The sequence below is a fragment of the Diorhabda carinulata genome, chromosome X, assembly GCF_026250575.1.
Source record: "Diorhabda carinulata isolate Delta chromosome X, icDioCari1.1, whole genome shotgun sequence".
Classification (NCBI taxonomy): Eukaryota; Metazoa; Arthropoda; class Insecta; order Coleoptera; family Chrysomelidae; genus Diorhabda; species Diorhabda carinulata.
In genome coordinates this window covers 52515235-52534662 of record NC_079472.1, presented here as the reverse complement: position 1 = coordinate 52534662, position 19428 = coordinate 52515235, and the positions used below count along the sequence as shown (strand labels likewise).

General features: G+C 31.3%; 1 protein-coding gene across 2 annotated transcripts; it reads right to left on the bottom strand.

Moving 5' to 3' along the window:
- Nucleotides 1–1045: 1045 nt before the first annotated feature.
- LOC130901105 (twist-related protein-like) lies at nt 1046–19192 on the bottom strand. 2 transcript variants are annotated; one of them, XM_057812205.1, is made up of 3 exons: nt 19155–19192; nt 15341–15557; nt 1046–2671 (listed from the first exon to the last, which is right to left on the bottom strand). In XM_057812205.1, the coding sequence occupies exon 3, from the start codon at nt 2669–2671 to the stop codon at nt 2003–2005; it is 669 nt and encodes a 222-aa protein (XP_057668188.1). In that variant the 5' UTR covers nt 15341–15557; nt 19155–19192; the 3' UTR covers nt 1046–2002. The 2 variants fall into 2 exon arrangements, 1 of the variants encoding a protein (XP_057668188.1); XR_009060244.1 differs by lacking the exons at nt 1046–2671; nt 19155–19192 and adding an exon at nt 14515–14800 and having other exon boundaries at nt 15341–15471.
- Nucleotides 19193–19428: the final 236 nt, after the last annotated feature.

Below are 19428 nucleotides of genomic sequence, written 5' to 3'. Positions count from 1 at the left end.
ATCTTTTCTTACTTTTTTCGCTATCTCTATATCTATTATCCATCTCTTCCTATTATTTTCCCTAATATTTTGATATTATTTTCTATTATCAAATCTTCTATTGTCTTCACTTTTTCGTCTGCATATACTAATCCATATAAAATGTTCATCATCGGTTTTAGTTATCTTCCACTTTTGTTTCCTAGTAGACTAGTATAAACAGAATAGAGAAAGAGAGAGAGAAATTTTTTATTGTCAAAAATTGTTACAATTTGTGGACAAAAGCTTGTAAAAACTAAAAAATAACTAAATAAAGATAAAATTGAGATAATATTACAATATACAAAATAAAACCACAATGAGTAACAAAATTATAGGTAATATTAATGGATAATAATTAGTGTATAAGTCGTATAGCCCATAGCAAAAATTAAATCAGTATAGCATGTCTGGAATTAAATATTAGCATTAGAATAGAAGTCGTTTACAGAGTAGAAGGCACTTTCCTGTAAATATGCCCCCAAATTATTGCAGAATACAGGAAAAGATAATATCGGTTTTATTTCAATTGGCAAGTGATTGTGCATTTTTTTGCATTGTAAAATATTGAGCCCTTAACTAGTTCTGAACATGGAGTAGGTAGGTAAAGGTCGTGCTCCGTGTTTCAAAGTGGATAGCGTACAACGATCTTTCTTAAATTAGAGAAGCGTGCTTACGAATTAAGCAAATGGATTCAAAGTCAGAATTTTTAATCTCTTAAAGAAGTCTCTGCAGTGAGCTCTGCTGTTTAGTCCAAGTAAATATCGAACAGCTCTCTTTTTTAGTTTGAAGAATCGCTCAAATTGAGTCGTACCACACGTACACGAGAAGGGGAAGGGCATATCTGAGGTGCGACTCAATAAGGAGATGGATAAATTCAGCTCTCATCTCAGCGCAAAACAGGAGGAACTTAATTTTTTAGATAAGGCGGCAATATATAACCCCCATTTCAAGGAATTGTACCCAACAAGCCCTAAAGCCCTAAGCATTTAACAGATTCGATGACGTCAATAGTAGTGTTGTTGAGGACTAACGCTGTCTGCTTATTCTACCCCCATCTCCAGACTAAACTCTATTGTTTCGTCTATTTGAACCCTTCAACGTTTTCATAACATTTATTTATAACATTTTTACAGGGATTTCTATGTTGCTCAAACTCTTCCATACCATTGTTCTCTTTGTTGATTCCAACGCAGCTTTCAAATAGATCAATGTTCCTCCCCTGTTCTGTTCTGTTATCGTTCGTTTTCCTACTTTATATTCACTTTGCTTCTACTCCATCTCCTTATCAATGTGTATCCTTATCTGTGTCTCTATGATTCTCATATCCTTTCAAACCAACTGATGATAAGCATATTGGGTCCGTCGTTTTTACACATCAGGTAATGTCTTCTATTATGTATTATTTGTTTTTTTTTCCCAGTCTAATGGTATTTTACTTATATTACATGCTAAATAAAATATCTATGAAGCTTTGCCCTAAATATTTTATCATTTCTGCTTCTTTATTGCCACCTCTATAAGCGTTTCAGATTTCAATTTTCCTTATCGCTTTTTCTCTTCCATGATTTCCGCTGTTGCCTTCCTAATATCGTATACTTTCCGTTCATACTCCAAATCTTCTCTACTTGTTACATTTCCGTCTCTGTGTCTGAATTTTTTTCGAAAAACTCCGTCTTCCGTACTCATTTTCATATTTTGTACTTCATCTTTTATTCTTATCTATTTGTTATGAAATTAACGGTGTGGTCAAATTATAGTAATAATCCCAGTACTTATATTGATAGTTTAAAATGATTATTGTACCAGTTTACAATCAAATTATTTTATTGTGTCAGATTATTATATAATCAATAGAATGTATTACATATTTTTCATCAATAAACAAAGAATAAAATATGAAATATGGGTCGTTATTTTTGGAACTCGGGAATATCTACATCACCACATCACAATTTGCTTCTTAATTATGATCCAGTCATTATTAAAAAGTATCAAATAATAATGAATCAAATTGCGTTAATTGATGGGAAGTATCACATGAAAGTGAATTTAAATCAATCTGATCGAACGATTCATTACCAAACTCGACAGTGTAGCCTGTTGACAAAATTGAATGATCCGATGTGTCACTTTTAAAAATTGAAGATTCTTCATCTGATTCCAATGAAAATCTCTCAAAATCGTTGGTATCTGATAGACTTTTTTGATTAGATAATACTTCTGACAGCGTTGAAATGTATTTCATGGCCAATCTCAACGTAGTTATTTTAGTTAACTTTTCATTTTGTTGGTGTTGGTATGCCATTTGTGGTACCACTTTTCGCAATGTTTCAAATGCTCTATTTATTTCCTTCATCCTTGTTCTTTCTCTAGCATTAGCGTTTCTTCGACGGTATTTGCTTAAAGGTGCGGCTTTTCGTTTAAGTTTCTTGTTTCTTTCATAATCTCTTTCCTCGTCTTCAGAATTAGAGTTATGCTTTCTTAGGAATATTCGGGGCCTCAGTAAATATTTTTCGGATGTATGATGTTTTTGTATGTATTGGTTATTATTATTTTGATCTGAATATTTTATTTCTGTCTTAGTGAGCAGTCCCAATCGATGGCATATTTCATCATCAAATTGAATCATTTTTTCATTTCTTGTGTACATCTGAAATACAAAATAAATTTTATTAATATATATTATTGGAAATAACATGGAACATTTTATTTGCCTCGTAAAATGTGACTATTATATTTTATAAAGAGCAAATCTAATGGAGAAAATTATTTTTTTTAATAATTTAATTTTCGGTTCAACTTCAATATAGTATCTTCCAAAATGTGGAAGTGAAAAGATATATCAACAGAACAAAGTAAACACAGCATTTGAAATACTGACAAATCCTGTTGATAATAAGCAAAACCTCCGAAAAAAAGATTGTCGTATTTATATTAATCCGGCAAATGTACATGAAACTCATATTCTACACATAATTTTCTTTTGAAGCTCTGGATATAACAAAGAACTAAAGCAATTTCCATTGATATTACAAACGATTTTAACACTATAAATTAGTGAGAAATTTTCGTAACGCCATCCGTGTTCAAGATAAAGGGCGGAAATTTTTTACGATTTTGCCGCAATTATTGGCAACGTTGTAATGAAATTTTATCCAATGAATTTGTTTTTGTGTCTGACTCTCATAGAGGGCGTTAATGCTGGTATAAAAAATTGATAAAGTTATTAATTACTATTATTATTAATTAGTACGAATTATGTGAATTGAAAATTTTTTGTCACGTATTGTCAATAGTACCGTGTACCTAGCGCCCTTTATGAGAGTCAGACATAAAAACAACTTCATTGGATATATCAGCTTCTAAAACACATTCGTATAAAATTTCATTTCAATGTTGCCAGTAGTTGCTGTAAAATCTTAAACACTATTTTTTTTCTTAAACGCCCTTTATCTTGAATACGGATGGCGCTACGAAAATTTCTTACTAATCAAACCCCAAATATTTTTCAATTTTCTATCTATCCTAGAGACGGGATCACCTTTTATTGAAACACCCTGTAAAAGTCCCAGGAAACAATAAACTACTACTAGCCCAGTAGCGTCAAACATAAAAATTAGACGAGGCAGAAATAATTCCTGCAAAAGGTTTTATTATTTTAATAGCTTCATTTCAACCCTAATATGATTATGCTAAATTTTCTTCCTCGCCGAAGTTAGGCTAAAATGGGAATGTATCCCCCAAAGAGGTTTGTTTGGAATTTCGCGGTAATATCTCTTAAAGTACTCGCAATATCGAAAATATGCTAGTGCACATCAAAGTTGGACCAGTTTTAACTTCACGATCTCGGTAATATCATCAAGCTATTTATCAATAAAGTGGTTAATAATAGAGTTAAAGAGGATATTTGGCGTAGAATGAAACTCAAATTAGCTTTTTCGACCAAGTTTCCCTTTAAGGCCCTGGTAAGTAAAGCTACCAAAAGTTCTTTAACACCTTCCTTCTCAAGATTTTATTGAATAAAGCTCTTATAAATAAATACAGTGTATATCTTTTTGAAGTATAATGTTGAAGAGAATATATCGGTGAAATAATTATTAGCAGAAAAACGCTAGAACGTTTCTGACTGAGATTTCTTCTACAAACATGAGCACCTTGTAATTCAATTTTTTATATGTTGTTATTCCCAGTGAAAGATAATAACATGACACAACGCTTGCACTATTCAAGCAGAGTAAGATAAAAGTGGTGAAGCTGTTGAAAAAAAAAGATTCTCTCCGCAAAGAAATCAAACCTTTCTTCGCGCATAACACTTAACATTGCCGAATCTGGCCTTCACTTTTTAACAATTTATGGGTGTAGGAAATGAGATACTCCGGATAAATTGCGATTTATACAATTTTCCAAAGCCCTTGTGAAGTAAAAATTCAACCAGGCACCCCTACCACCAACTTCCCATCAACATTGCTTGAGAACGTACCTACAAGTACAACTGTAGTTAGGTCATCAGATTGATCCGCTCCACTGGAGCTGGTAGGCTTCAAAGTTTGGTCGTGATTCTGTTACTATATCGAGAGAAACAGCTCCCCAATCACTTCACTCTATAATTTCCTACAAATGTAACAAGAGGTGTACAGGTGGATGTGAGTGTGGGAAGGCTGGGATTAAGTAATTATTGATTTGTGCCAACTCCTTCCCACCTAAAAAGATTGATGAGCCGGATGTTCTGGACTACATATATGGAGCGACGGACTCAGAAGAGAATATTAAAGACTTTAAGAAGTCGAGTAGTCCAGCAACAGTCAAACGTCGACGATCTCAATAATTTTCTGCAAATGTAATATGGGGTGTGCAGGTGGATGTGGATGTCGGAAGGCTGGGATTAAGTAATCGTTGATTTGTGCCAACTGCAACTCCTCCCAGCCTAAAGAGATTGACAAGCCAGATGTCCTGGACAACATCTATGGGGCGACGGACTTGGAAGAGAATACTAAAGACTTTAAGGAGTCGAGTAGTCCAACGACAGTTAAACGTCGACGTCTTTACTTCCCAACAATTTCTCATCACTTTCTCATATTTTTCCATTCACTTTCACCAATTTTCCTTATTGTAAAATATAATCATCATTAATTGAAAACAAGCATTGTATTTTTTAATTTGTCGCTATCATCTTTATATCAGTTATTTAATATTATTTTTACATATTTTTCATTTCTAATAATACCAGTTTTATAATAGTAAAGTAGTAGGTATTATGTTCAAAGCACTTATTGATCAAAATCAGTCAAATGAACTGTCATCATTGATGATAACTATGATAAGAAATGATCTAAATTTGACATGGTACTTTACGGAGACGGTTGATCGAAAAAGTCCACTTTTCATTCCAATCTACGCAAAATTGATGCCTCTGTACTTTTATAATAACCACTTTATTGATAATCGGTTTGGTTTAGATGATATTACGGAAAACCTGGAGTTAAAACAAGAATGTGTCCAACTTTGATGTGCAGTGATATGGGAACGAGTGGTCAGAAAAATTTACGACCAGTCTCATTCAATGCAAAATTTTTATAACAATGTTATCGATAATACCATAGAGATACCTCCTTTGGGGGTAAATCCCCTCCACTTTAACAAACTGTGATAAGAGGGAAAACCTAGGATATTGGGGTAGAAATGAAGCCATTAAAACAATAAAACTATTTGTAGCACTTATTTAAGATTTGAAGTAGAATCCAACTATAAAGCTATCAATAAGGAACGCCACAGTGGTCACGGATTTAGTTAATCCAAAATCATTCAATATAATGGAAAAAGGAAAGACAACATGTAGTGATTAACTACTGGGCTACGCAAATATCTAACGTAAAAGAACAGTACGAAGCAGTATCAATTAAGAGATATAAATATGAATGAACAGAGAAAGTCAATTTGGAATAAAAATAATTGAAAATCGAATTTTATTTACAATGAACAACATCTGTGTAAAGACATAAACTAGGAGAACTCTATATTACTTCGACATTAGCGTAGGACGCGAAAAAAATTAATTAAAAAAGAAAACTACTATGATTAATATTTAAAACCAAAAATATTTTTATAATTTCTTAAAATTGTCATCGATAGTTGAATATCTACCCAACATATTTTATACAAGCTGATCTTAAGTGGACCGATTCATGACAGCTCTGCTTTTTTGAGAAGCCTAACGTTTATGTAAGTATCTTTAATTTATTCATACAAACGAGATCCGTGAGTGGAGATTGGAATTGACTAAAAATATTAATACTGAAGTTAAACTATGTCAAAACAATTTATTTCATTAAAAAAGTATTTCCGCCTTTATCTAAATGGAAATGTGAATGAAAAATAATGTTGACCATATCTTTTCCTTTTTTACAATACTAATTTAACTAGTGGATTTATCATGATAATTTTTAATGAGAACCTGGATAAACAAATTGGTGAGTAATACCCGATAATTTAGAAGACAATAGTATGTTGCTCCTTCATATTATTATAGTGAAATAAAACAGTATTTGGATGAGGACTTTAGTGGTAGAGGAATTAATGGACGAGGTTTGATGGAATTGTCAGCTTGATCACCGGACCTCACACCTTTAACTTTTTTCTATGGCACTGAAACTGACTATATTGATTTTCTAAAAAATAATTTATTGTTGCAAAATAAGAGGCTATTTATTTGGGCCTTTTTTTAAAAACTACAAAAATATAGTCCATGAGAAATCGGCGCATGAGTTTCAAAAGCTATTCAACTCCAATTTTTTTACACGATCCTCTTCAAATTGCCCTACTGATAATATAAATGCATGGTGTCTTGGAGAAATCCCATGCTATATTATTTAAGCCGAGATTTTTCAAACATTTGCAAGGAATTGTTATTTTTCAACCGTGCGATTTTTTTTGTATAATTAATAAAAATAAAAAAGATTCTTGTGACTTCTGGCGATAGGGTTAATATTCTCAGAGATATGAATTTTTGAAGGTTCGAAAAATCTCAAATTGGGGTACTTTTGACACATGAAATATGAATAATATTTTTTTGGGATTATCTATACAGTAGTTTATTATATTCTTAAAAGAGATTTCATTGGTTATACCTCTTTTTTAATTGTAATTTCTCGCGCTCACAAGTATCGTGGCTTCTCTCTGACTCATGCGCTGCATTCTGTGTCCAGAATCATTATTTATCATTTATCTTAAAAACTATTAACTTCATCAAGATATCAAGATTGTAAAAGAAAGCAATATTAATAATAATTAAATTGTCCACAATTTGTTTTCCATAAATTTTTTTCTAGAATCAATTTTACAAAAATTTTGAGAAATATATAAATAACAGTTTGTGATATTTAACTTGCTGAGCAAGAAGAATGTCAACTGAATGAAATGTACATATTTTTTTAAAAAAATCATCAATTTTCAGACGTTCTGCAGATTTTTTTTAACTGGCTGCATATTATGCACAGATTACTCGTTTTCAGGATTTCTAGTGGACCAGGAGTAGTGGAGGAGTATAAATTGTACTTGAAGTTGACAATTCTGTCTACTGGACATCCTGAAGATTTTGATCTCGTTTGTGTAGTTGTATTTCACTTTTTTTAATTTTTTCTTCACTTGTGTAACTTGCATAACACGTTCTGTGCTACGAAAATGTTGATTTATCAAGAGAAGAAATAAACAAATTTTCAAACCGGATAGTGGCATCATCTTTTCGTCGACAAGCACGTTGTACAGTTATATTATATGTATCAGGCTTCGGATTATTCACTACATTGTTTGCAATTTGAAAAAAATATATGTTAGAGAGGTGTCAAAATATTTTTGTGTATTGGAAACAACCAAAAATGACATGACACATTAGTTATAATGAAAAATCAAAAAAACTGAAAATATAGCCATATAAAAATGTTAATCGGTGCAACAATGCTTAACGATCTTACAACGAAATAAAAAATACTGGTTAACTATGACTTGAATGTATAAATGCTCTAAATAATCAACATTTTATCATAAGGACAAACAAAGATCTTGAGATTTTATACAAAGACTAACTTTGAAAACATAAAAAATTAAATAAAAGAATATTTTCCTTACTGAGACACAATTTGTTAATTATTTTTCAATTCGAACATTTCAGTGCATAGTAATATCTTTTATTGACTATTTATATATAATTATGATTCCAAAAAATTTTCATATATCATTTTATGTTATTATTGTTAATGAAAAAGCTACAATTAATATAATAATAACAAAAAATAATATAAAATGATAAAAAAGTTATTTCAATTACATATACAGATTCTGCTTGAATAACTTTTCTTAAAGTGAATCAATAATACACTTTATTGAAAACAAATTATAGACAATTCAATTATCAATAAAATTGCTCTCTTTAAACCTAATATTGATGAAGCTGGAGGTTTTTGGAGTTTACTCCTTAAGAACCGATTTGCATATATAAGGGGCCCGGTATGAGAAAAATGTGAGGAGTAAAATCTATCGATGAATGACCTCGTTACGTTTTTGGTGCGCACCCTATGATGCGCAACTGTCTAATTTGTCAGTGTCAACATACTTATATTGCTGTCATTGTGTAGTTTTATTATCATTGTGTTCCACTAAAGTGAACTGAAAGTATTTTCAAATAACTATGGCAGAAAGAGGTGTAGATGATATTGCCGGAACATCTAACAAACACGTGGTTGCAAGGTACGTTATAATTCATGTATTATATGTATGAGCATGTGCAATTTGTATTTATTAAATATTTTAATAATTACCGATGTAGTTCATTTAAATATATATTTGAAAACAACACATAAAATTAGATAATCAACCCAATATGAATTATCGAGCGCATCCACATAAAATAGAAAATTTCTAACATAACCAAAAATTAATTTTTTTGTCGATGTCTATAAATTCTTCCACGTTATTATGATTTATTTTATGAATCATTTTTAAATATTAACAACTGTAGTCAATAATTCGATAATATTATCAGAAAAATCGACAATATTTTTTCATTATAATAATGTTTTTATATAATTTTCTTTCGAAAAGTTATTTTTTAGCTTATTTAAATAATTTTCATGTACTATTTATTATTGTATGTAAAAGATTTAGTGAAATAATTATCTTTTTATAACCATTTTTGTTAATTTTTAAGATAATATTATATTTTAAATAAAAAATTAATTATAATAATTTAAAAAAAATGTTTATAAAAACCTTTTTTTATCAATTTTCTTAAAGTCGGTTAAAATTTTTATAATTATGCATTTATAAATTTTCTAATTTTTTTTTATATTTTTTGACTAGGAAAAAATCTAAACCTCCTAACCTAACCTCCAGCCGAGAGACAGCGAGCTTACAGATTAAAAAAAATCAATGAAGGAAGCCCAAAATATTCTGGCAATCAACCAATCTTTTTTAAGTTAAATAAACTCTTTTTGCGTCTGGTTAGACTATCGAACTCCAGTCGTGCGTCGGAGCTGACACACACAATTTTTTTTTAACACGTTGACTGCCAACTACGAGATAACTCGTAGATTGCTATTTTCTAGGACGCCAACTACGAGTTATCTCGTACGGTGTTTACTTGCTCAATTGGTGCAGCTACGATTAAACTCGGAATATATAAATACTAATATCGATAGATGGCTTCTGGGAAAAGAACAAAAAATCAATGCTGGCTTGCATGAACAGAAAATTTATTATAAAACGAACAAAAAATATAATTATAAAAATTAGTTCAAATAACAAATAATAAATAAAATGATATTTTATTGTTTGTGGAACTTCTTAAAGCAATCTTCCATACAAAGGGCTGGCTTCTCTTTACATGCTGGACAGAAACAACGCGTTTCTCTACGTTTTTTTGCTTGAGTACATATACGACATGGCTTTGTCGGAAGCTGTTTTTTTTTGGTAGGTGCTAAACTCTCTAAATAATGAAGCTCTTGCAATTTAATTTCTTTCCAATCTGATTGAATCTCTTCTCCAATCAACTCGACGACGAATTCTTCTCTAAACTTGATCAGTTTTATTTTTAGAAGAAGTTACTTTTTGAAAAATTTTGTAAGCATTATATATTTATATGTATATATCTATAATATGTAATGAAACCTTTTTCGGCCATCTAATAGTCTTTCTTAGTTTTGCGTAGTACTAAATTTCATTTTGAGTCAGTGGACTTTTCTTATCTATATTGGATTCTTGATAATTTAATTATAATAATAATTATAAAACAAAACACTCAAGAAAGACGTAAATATAATGCACTTGACAATATCTAAGATACTACTGACGAATATGTACGCGTATATATGATTTGGCTTTAGCGACAGATCGAATCGTGTCTGTGCATGTCTGCGTACGAATTAACTTGTAGTTGGCTTCCGCGAAGAGATTTATGTTACAGAAGCCAACTACGAGATAATGCTTAACATTCGTAACACCTTTTTTTTTTTAAAAAACACATTTTTTATACTTTTCATGATAACTATGCACTAGAATTTGAGTTTTTAATAATATAATGTAATTGAATCAAATTCTCATTTTAAATGGAATTCTGAACCTTGCAGTGGCAGTCAATGTGTTAAGGTGAATGATAAAAAATGTTTCAAGACTCAAAGAGGCCGATGCAGCCCAAGAGTCAGAGAGAAATGGCCATACTTAAAGGTAAACGATGCATACTTCTGGGGGCACGAAATTAAAAATATGAAAACAAGTATAATCAATGAAGTTTATATATTTTTTGATATATTTATATTATTTAATATTTTTTCAATATACTTTTCATAGCTCAAAAGTATTCGAATTTGAGATTTTTTGAATATTTAAAAATTCGTATCTCTAAAAATATTAACCCTGCCCTGAAATCTTATAGAACAATTTTGGCTTAAACAATATGGCATAGTGTTGCCCCTTGGCAACATGCAATCATATCATCAGTGGAACAATTTGAAGACGATCATATGAAAAAATTGAGGTAGAATAGTTTTCGGTATTCATGCGCCGATTCCTCCTAAGACTAAAACTTAATATATAGGATAATTCGCTATCAGGATGTGAGTCAATTTGAGCAATTATTGCAGCAAATTCTTCAATCTGTAATGAGAATTGTACATTGAAATTTGACTTTAATTCAGTATGAATAAACACAAATAAGATTAGAATAATTGAATAGGTTTTCTCAATATTTTTGAAAAAGTGTTGGTCACAAAGACCTTGTAACGTATTTTTAGTTTTAGTTTTCTCATAAAGATTAGTAAGATAGTATATATTTAGTTTCTAATGATAAGAGAAAGAAGATATATAAATAGTACAGTAGGACTATTTTTATCAATTACCAAAACGCAAAATGTACGAAGAAAGTAATCGGAATCAATGAAGCTAATAATTCACTGGCCGACAAGATTTTCGTAACACAGGCAAGACATTTATTATTAAAATGGAGATACCCGTACAATAATAGAAAAAATATTTATTAAGCCCTAACACATATCAATTTTAATAGCTCAATTTCCCTGTTTACATTAGTGGATAGGTAATTTTATAAAGGGGCGGTTAATATCGGTAAATTTAATGACCGAAAAAATACCTGAACTGTATTATTCAGAATAATAAACATAAATTAGTATTCTGTTAAGTTTCATATTAACTGGTTCTCTTTTTATAATGCAAAAAGTGATAATAAAGACGAAAATGTCGAGTCTAACGCGCCGAATTTTCAGAAATTCTCCCGACAAATTTTGCTGATTTGTGGAGAATTTATGGTGAAATCACAAGCCAGGCCATTATCCGAAAATGTGGAAAAAACCTATTTCAAATATTTTGGTACTTCAATTGGAGACCAAGACAAGCAGTAGGCCCCCCACGCGTGCTATGTTAGTTGTAGCTTGTCTTTGATGCAGTGGATAAATGGGAAGAAAAAAGCATGCCTCTTGCAATTCCAATGGTGCGGCGGCAACCTACTAACCAAGCACAAGATAGAGTATCCAAATTTGCCGTCTGCTATACGACTTGTTCCCCATAATAAATTTACCAGTATCGATTGCGCCTCTATATCCGCAAAATATTGTTCTAGAAGATACTGGAGACAACGTATCATCAGGAAGCTCCGAAGAACAATGCTCCGACCCTGTTTTTACTCCAAGTACCAGTTCAGGCGAGTCACATTTGATGTTGTTCAAAGTGGGTTGAATGATTTAGGGCGTGATTTAGGGTTATCAAAGCGACAGTCTGAACTTTTTGCTTTCCGTCTTAAGTGATGGAACTTGTTAACCAAAGAGACAAAAAATACAACCTTTAAAAAAAGAAATTGCTACAGTATGCATTCTACAGTATGGAAAATTCGTTGTGTGCGTGTACGGATATTGATAGTCTAATGAAGGAACTTGATATTGAGCATAATCCCAGTGAGTGGCACTTATTTATTGACTCGTCTAAATACAATGTAAAAGCAGTGTTATTACACAATGGAAATTTAAAACCATCTATACCAGTTGCTTATTCTTTGAAAAAAAAAATATTCACTTGCTTTTACACAAAATTAACTACAACCAGTATAAGTGGCAGATATATGGGGACTCGAAACATTGCTGTTTTCTTTACACACAGTCGGGCATTAGATCAACACTATGTAAAAAAAATTGGTAAGCAATAAGTGAGTTTCAGCTGGGATCTCAAAATGTTGATTTTATACCCCTTGTAGATCCCCAAAAATGTCCTTCCGCCATCACATCAAACTTGGATTGATGAAAAACTTTGTGAAGGCTATGGATAAAGACGGTGATAGATTCAAATACCTTAGACATGTCTTTCCCCAGTTGAGAGACCGCCAATATGAAAATTGCTGGACAATTTTGCCAGAAATCTCACCAGGCAGGAACTTGGAACATGGAAGGTAATTGAGAGGATTTTTGAACAACAATATGGATCCAAATTACCAACAGTTAGTTTATGAATTTCTAGACGCCTACAAAGCCCCATTGGTGCTCGAATGTCATTGAAAATTCATTTGCTCCATTCCCATCTGACATTTTTCTCGAAAATTTGGAAGCTGTCAGTGATGAGCAGGGTGAAAATTTCCACCAAGATATTAGAACAATGGAAATTCAGTATCAAATCAAGGACGATGGGATAATTCAGTATCAAATCAAGGATGATGGGATTCGGTCATGATGGTTAATTACTGTTGGTTTTTATAAAGAGAAAGTGCAACCCCTCACAAAAGTAAAAAGTATTGTCAATATATACGATTTAAAAAACGTGAAATTATTTTTTTAATAAATATTAAATATTTTATCAAAGAATATGGTTCTATAGATGTAACTTAAAAATCTTACGTGTTACAATAATTTTTTCAAATTTTCGTATTTGTATAGGTCCATTTTATCACAATATGCTATTCATTATTGTGTTACTACAAAAAAAATTTGTCGACCAGTGAATCAGCAAAAAATAAACAAATTGAAGGACATTGTTTCAACTGGTCAATGGTAACTATACTTGTACATGTGTGAGCAGTGAAAAATTTAGTGGTTGGAAATTAGCCGCGATAATGAAAGCACACAAATTGAATTCCTTGAATTGAATAACATTACCAATACTTTTGTAAGACATGTGGAAAAACAACAAAAATACATTCCACTAAAATCAATGTTAAATTTTTGATGCAAATTTGATGAAATCAACATCTACTTATAACAACATCGTGAATAATATCTTACCAGATACAAGAAAAAAAACTTACCGAAAAATATTCATTGTACAAAAATCTACAATTGTTAAACTCATTGTCTACACAACGAAATTGTGTAGGCATTTGTCATAGCGTATGCCAAGTTTTTGTATGTCTTCTTCATAGAAGACTGCCGCCTTCGATTTCAACAGTGTGGTAACTTGTTATGTAAGCTCATCAAAGTATTGACTACCAAGGAAAGATTTTAGATGTAAAAAGAGATGAAAGCCACTAGAAGCGAGTTCCGGGCTGTGCGAAGAATGGTCAAATACAACCCAGCTAAATTCCTGTGAAAGTTTTTTTGTGATGTTCACAGTGTAAGGTCGGCCATTATGAAAAAAAGCACAAGTTTTGACAGTTAATCTCGGCGTTTGTTCAGTATTTCTCAATGGTCTCCCAATAGTCTCGTGATAAAAATGGAATTTTCACGAATCATGTTTATTTAGACAACTTAAGTTGGGAACAAAGTTCCATCAATTGCTATTTAGTTTCTGGGGTGTCGTAAGATAACCAACTTCCAATACTATGTATCCGTTATTTTTGTGTTATTCAGTAAGAATTTTAGATACCCAACATGAGCAAAGTTTTAGAAATTTCTGTTTTTCATGAATGTTATGAAATAATGATTTTGAGATTTGCGAAGATTCCATAAAAACCGCACGAATTGTACACTTACGTACTTGCTTAAGCTCCTTTTCAATTGCGTGAACGAGTTCATCAGTAATCAAAGACGGATGTACTTGAACTGTCTGGCCTATTTTCTAATCATTAAATCACCCATTTCAAAAACTTCGCAGATTTGCCGATAAATTCCACTGGGATTAACTTTCATGCATGTAGAAAAGGAATCAAAAGTGTTGTCACTTTCAATTAAGCCTCATATCGTAAAGAAGCACTACAAAGAACACGTCGACGGCCGCGATCTGAATATGGCGTTCATTTCTTCGGCTTGAATCAGAGTAATTGCAGCGCGTGCTTGGAACTGCGATCGTAGCGCTGTAGCTGATAGAAATAGAAACGGAACTTACTTTATGATATACCTCGTATATCACAAAGGTACTTTCAAGAAGTATATGCTTGTCACAAGGAACATCAAAAATATGAATTTTAATTGGAAAGAAATACATTTAAATTATTCATTGAAACTTAAATTATAGTTTAATGAAACGTATATTTGAAATTTTTTCTCAGCAAGTTGTAGAAAAAATTTACTGCTCAACTCATGTGGATTGTTTAAAAATTCTTTTGTATTATTTGATAAAAGCATATCGATTATGAATTACAACATAATTAGTTAATTGTACCTGATTAATTGTTAATGTGAAATAAAAACAATATAGTTTTCTTACAACTTGTCTGAATAATGTGTTAGTATTAGCATAAAATTAAAATGAAAGAGTCACATTTTTTTGCAAAGCAACTTCAAGTATTTTCGTAATTTAAAACAATATAAAATTGTTGTATTTCTATTCCAGTTCGTTGGAAAAACATTGATCTCAATGAAAAATCTAAAACGGACTAAAAATGTTATTTAAAACTTACCAAGAATCTTCAATAGCTGAACAACTATCGCGAGTAACAACACTTTTTACGTATTTCTGAAAATATCCATAGCAGTATTCACGTGAATATTATAAAAATAATTGGTTAGTTGTTACTCTTAGGTCTCTGCGTGTCCACTAAACCATGCTCAACTCTTTAGGTACTAGTTTACCGCCCATTAAAGTTAAAGAAGACTCCCACTAACTAACGGGCGCTCCTACGGTATAATCATTTTTCAATTAGTATTAATTACGTCCAATTTTGATTAATACTGATAAATAATACAAAAAAATGGTAATATCACAGCAGTTAGCCAGTAATTTGACCTAATAAAAGTATTTTATGTTGTTCATGGTGTGTAAATTGTATTGCGAGATTCGTTTAAAAAATCTTTTGGGTTGTAGTGGGTAGTGAAAATACTTCGATGTGTTTCAAGAAAAATAGAGTAGAGACTAACTAACTTCAAATAACAAAAAAGTGTTATTTGAATATTATTAAAGTCTGAAAATGAGTAAATGGGAAAATTTTCGAACAAACTTTAATTGTTACAATCAATTTTTTGGCCAATAAAGTTGTAGTCACAGTATTTCGGAATTCCAAAGGTTATTGATTGATTAATTATTTAGAAAATAGGTATATTGTCCTGATTTGTTGACATTTTGATGTCGAATTGTCATTATTGTTGCAGGAAACTTAGACGAACTGCTATTAAGGATCTCAGATAAATAAATAATGATACCAAGGGAAAGACGTATTTTACGAAATTTCCAGAGGTTTTTTTGTGAGATTATTTGTAGAAATTATGTCAAAAAAATGAAATATCTTCTTTACAATAAATAAGCTTTTTAAATGAGAACGCACTCTTTGTTGAACTGTCTTCGTTGCCATCCAACCGAGTTTCCCCGTATTTGTCCTAGCCTAGAGAACATCCGAGGAGCGTCTGGGCGGCGCTTTATTTGTGGTCCGAGCTTAAAAATTTTTAAAAAATTAAACCAACAATTTTATTGTAAAAGCTGAAAGAAAGTCTATATCCAAACATGGGTAGTGTGGGATTCTCTGTTCATGTTATTAACAACGCAGTACATCCCGGATGTGATCAAAGCTCTAAAAGAATTCTGTGTTATAGCTGCTGATAAATAATTGAAGAAAAGAATAATTATTGAATTCGAAAAGTTACCTCAAAAATTTCAAGACCAAATACTAAATTGATATTGGTACTTTTAATATTTGTGTTTAATAGTTTAATAGTACATAAGCTGGTATGTAATGGTCATATACAAAGAATGTCAGACATGACGCATAAAGGACTTAGATAAAAATGGCGTAAATAGAAGCTAGAAATCGGATGACGTCTTTGCCAGCTAGATAATGAGCGTTACCGTAGTAGAATTGTGGCAAATTTAAACACCAAAGTGTACTAACTCTAATATATTTCCGAGCTTTTGAATATTTGAGTATTAATCTTCTGGTACTTGATTAGTAAAGAATTACAGCGTTTTAAATATCGTTGATTCTTTTGAAAAGCATTAAATTCATCAATTTCAAAAAGCAATATTCAAATTGATAGATATATTAAGGTTGTCGATTATATCATTATTATAATCGAAATTATTATGAATGAAATCGATGAATTTGACGTTTTTGAAAAGAATCATCGAAATTTAAAACGCAGCAATTCTCTAAGCTTAGAAGTACACTAGAATTAGTGTTTAATTTTTTCACAATCCCACTACGAAAACTCTCTCTCTTTCCATGTTTCGGCTCCTGCTTTCGAGCCATTATAGAGAGAAGGATAAGGAAAGGGTGGTTATGCATTTATTCATAAGAAATGATCCGATTCTGTGGACTCAATCTGCCTACTCCACGCAACGAATCAACCCTTTATCTTGGTTAACTCCAAGGCCTCAATCTGCCTATTCCTTGGAATCACTGCTGGAATTAAGCTAACTCAAGACCAGCAGTGATTGTATTAGTGTCTACGGTGTTCTTGGTGGTGAAAATATTATTTTTATTTTCTATTTTGAATATTTTTATTTCCTATTTCCTCGGTAAAATTCCAAAAAGTAAGCAGATTGAGGCCTTATCATCAACTAGGAAAAAGGGGTGATTCGTTGCGTGGAGTAAGCAGATTGAGACCACGGAAGTGGGAGCCTAAACATTGAGAATTTTCACAATTCTAACGTGGTTGAACCCGTGAACCTAGTTCTTTTGTTCATAATCTTGACCGCAAAAACCTTTCCGAGCATATCTTTTTACACTAAATTCGAACAATAATGGAAAATAACTAAAATATGAAAAAAATGCACACCCATCATTTTTGACATGAGCGCTTATTCTTTGAAGAGCAAATTGAACAGCAGTATCAATTTCTGCTCTTAAATACTTTAAATGTCATCTTCGAGTAACACTAACAAACATTCAAAATTTAATAATCTGACCATCTAAGATACCGCTCCATACATCGATCAATCATGAATCCTGATATTGAAGAACTTTCATCACCTAAGGATTTTTTAGTTTCCAATAGCACTCTGTCGTAATGATGATCATTCGAGCTTCCATAATGAACTAAATAACGTATATAAAATCCAAAAGAGTTGAGCTAACCAGCAAAATAATAAAAAAATAACAATATGGAATATTAGTGGCACATTTTGAAACTTCCAACAAATTATCATTTGATTTTATTGCCAAACAAAAATATTTTCTCTTGCAACATAATACATTGAGATTATTTAAGAAAAAAAAACAACAAAATTACATTCAATAATATCAATAATAATAATAATAAATTATAACTATTGGGACATAGGCTATGGGGCAGGTTATTTGAACTGAAATATGGCAAGAGGACCATAAAATAAATTTGTGTTTCAATTAATAGAGCATTAATGTTCTTCACGTTACAAGTCCCGATTTTTATGGACTTTAATGACATTCAATTTAAATCTTAATTTGATAATTGTGGAACAAATGTATTTCCGATAAATTATTTTGGATAATAATTTTGAAATAGGTTCATTTTTTATATTAAATATCTATTTTTGTAATGATTTACGAAAATGATGACGTCTACAGTTTTTATCTTCTAATACCTCAATTTAAAGGTCATTCATAATTTAATTTAATAATTTTGAAATCAAAGAACTGCAGTATTGAATAAATTGGTACATATTACTCAAAATGCCATACACCCGTCTCTTGACGAAGTAAATCGATGAACACAATCTTCTACACATAACAATAACTTCAAAAGTAATTCTCAAATTCGAGTAACTTCTGTTGACTTTGTACTTTATCTACATAAAGCTTTGATTGCTATGACACCATAGAATAAAGTTCAATGTGTGAGATTTGGGAATCTATTGATCGTCGTCCTCCAATCCACTTCTCACGAAATCACGAGCATAATGAGGAAATGCTCTATCTTATCATAACTAGATACTATCATGTGTTAAGTTAGAATTGTTGGTGTTTAGAAACGTATTGGCAAGAACCGCTTATACATTTTCTTATGGTTTTCATGATGATCTTATCCTCCAAGGAAAAATATCTTTATTCCAGTCTCCACCATTTTCACGATTGACTGAACCATTTAGGGAAAATGTAGCCTCATCAGAAAACATAATTTGCATGCGCAAATATATTTCTCAACTCATACTGATAAGTGCTGACATCTTCTTGTTGAGTTAGAAAGCTTTCCAGACAGATCTCGTACACAAATCAGTAAACGTTTATTTTAGGAATGCAAGTATCAATTATTCTAACAACCGTTACAGAATATATTTATTAACGTAATAACCATGATACTAACCTTTTTATTAACAATATCACCAGAAGTCTCAAGTTCAAATATTTTTTTTCAAAACAATGACGAAGCTACAACTATGAATTTATAATATAAATTAATTTTGTTATGATATAAATTATGATGTAATTTTTTTTCCGAGATAACATTCAACAGTTACGAACTTAATAAAAAACTAATAAGTATTTCATCATTGTTTTTAAATCTACTGAGTAAACTGATATATTTTCAAAGTTTCGTCATCACGCGAAAGCATATAAGTTAAGAGACTGACAGCGTC

What these genes read in the sequence shown, in the direction of transcription:
- LOC130901105 (XM_057812205.1), bottom strand. Translation starts at nt 2,671, where the DNA reads ATGTACACAAGAAATGAAAAAATGATTCAATTTGATGATGAAATATGC.